This window comes from Corvus brachyrhynchos, unplaced genomic scaffold (assembly GCF_000691975.1).
Source record: "Corvus brachyrhynchos isolate BGI_N302 unplaced genomic scaffold, ASM69197v1 scaffold136, whole genome shotgun sequence".
Classification (NCBI taxonomy): domain Eukaryota; kingdom Metazoa; phylum Chordata; class Aves; order Passeriformes; family Corvidae; genus Corvus; species Corvus brachyrhynchos.
In genome coordinates, this window is record NW_008239080.1 from 6,084,075 (window position 1) to 6,084,964 (window position 890).

The 890-nt window shown below is 39.7% G+C and overlaps 1 protein-coding gene across 1 annotated transcript in view; it reads left to right on the forward strand.

The window, feature by feature from the left end:
- Window positions 1-890, forward strand: part of COL21A1 (collagen type XXI alpha 1 chain) — a 72,485-nt gene that overhangs the window by 29,121 nt on the left and 42,474 nt on the right. The window contains exon 13 of the mRNA XM_017739211.1: window positions 855-890. This exon is cut by the window's right edge and continues 24 nt beyond it. Coding sequence (XP_017594700.1) covers window positions 855-890 — 36 coding nt within the window. The remainder of the gene's footprint in view (window positions 1-854) is intronic.

The window sequence follows — 890 nt, forward strand, 5'->3', positions numbered from 1 at the left end:
CACGCGCGCCCGGCGGTGGGTGGTTGGAGCCGGCTGGAGCCGGCTGTGGCCGGCTGGGGCAGCCCGGCCTCCCCTCACGGAGCCCCTGCAACCCCTGCTGGGACCCTGGGCAAGGGAGCCCCAGACAACATAATTCATATTTTTATAACATGTATTCACAGAGGACGTAATTCTTCATTTACAGCTCAGAAAAAATGTTCACTGGTTTTACTGGATGTATTTATATTTAGTAATATCAAACACGCTCTTCTTATTTGGATGCTTTGGGAACTGTCTTCATTCTGTTTGTGGATTGGTGCAATTCATTTTCACATAGCACAAAATGCATGTATTTTTTGTAAATATGTCTATGGGGTAACGCACCATATATGGGGCATATGTAATATTTATATTGCAAAGAGGTCTGTTTTTTAATACAGATGTACATATAACCAAACAAGAGAAAGGGAGAAGAGTTAGGGGAGTGAGGAGAGGACCACATGAAAGGAGTGAGGCTGATAGTGGATGGGAAGAGAGATGTTTTAATCTGTAATTTATATAAAGCTGAGAGTATATTTTGGCCATCCAGTGTTTACAGCTAAATTTTCACCTGTCCTTATATTTTCTTCATATGTTTAGTCTAGAGTTTTAAGCAATTTGGAAGAGGGTCTGTGTTAGCATTTCTATAATTTGAAGCATATTTTTGTTTATGTAATGGGGTCGTAGTTATTAATTGACAACTGCCTGTGTTAAGAAACAGATCTTCTGTACATTTTCAAAATAAGAAATAACATACATGATTTATTGGTTAAATATATTGAATTTGCCGCATAAACATTGAGCACTACTTACTTTTCGCTTGCTGTTTTTCTCAGGGTTCAAAAGGAGAGAAGGGTGATACAGGGTTTCCA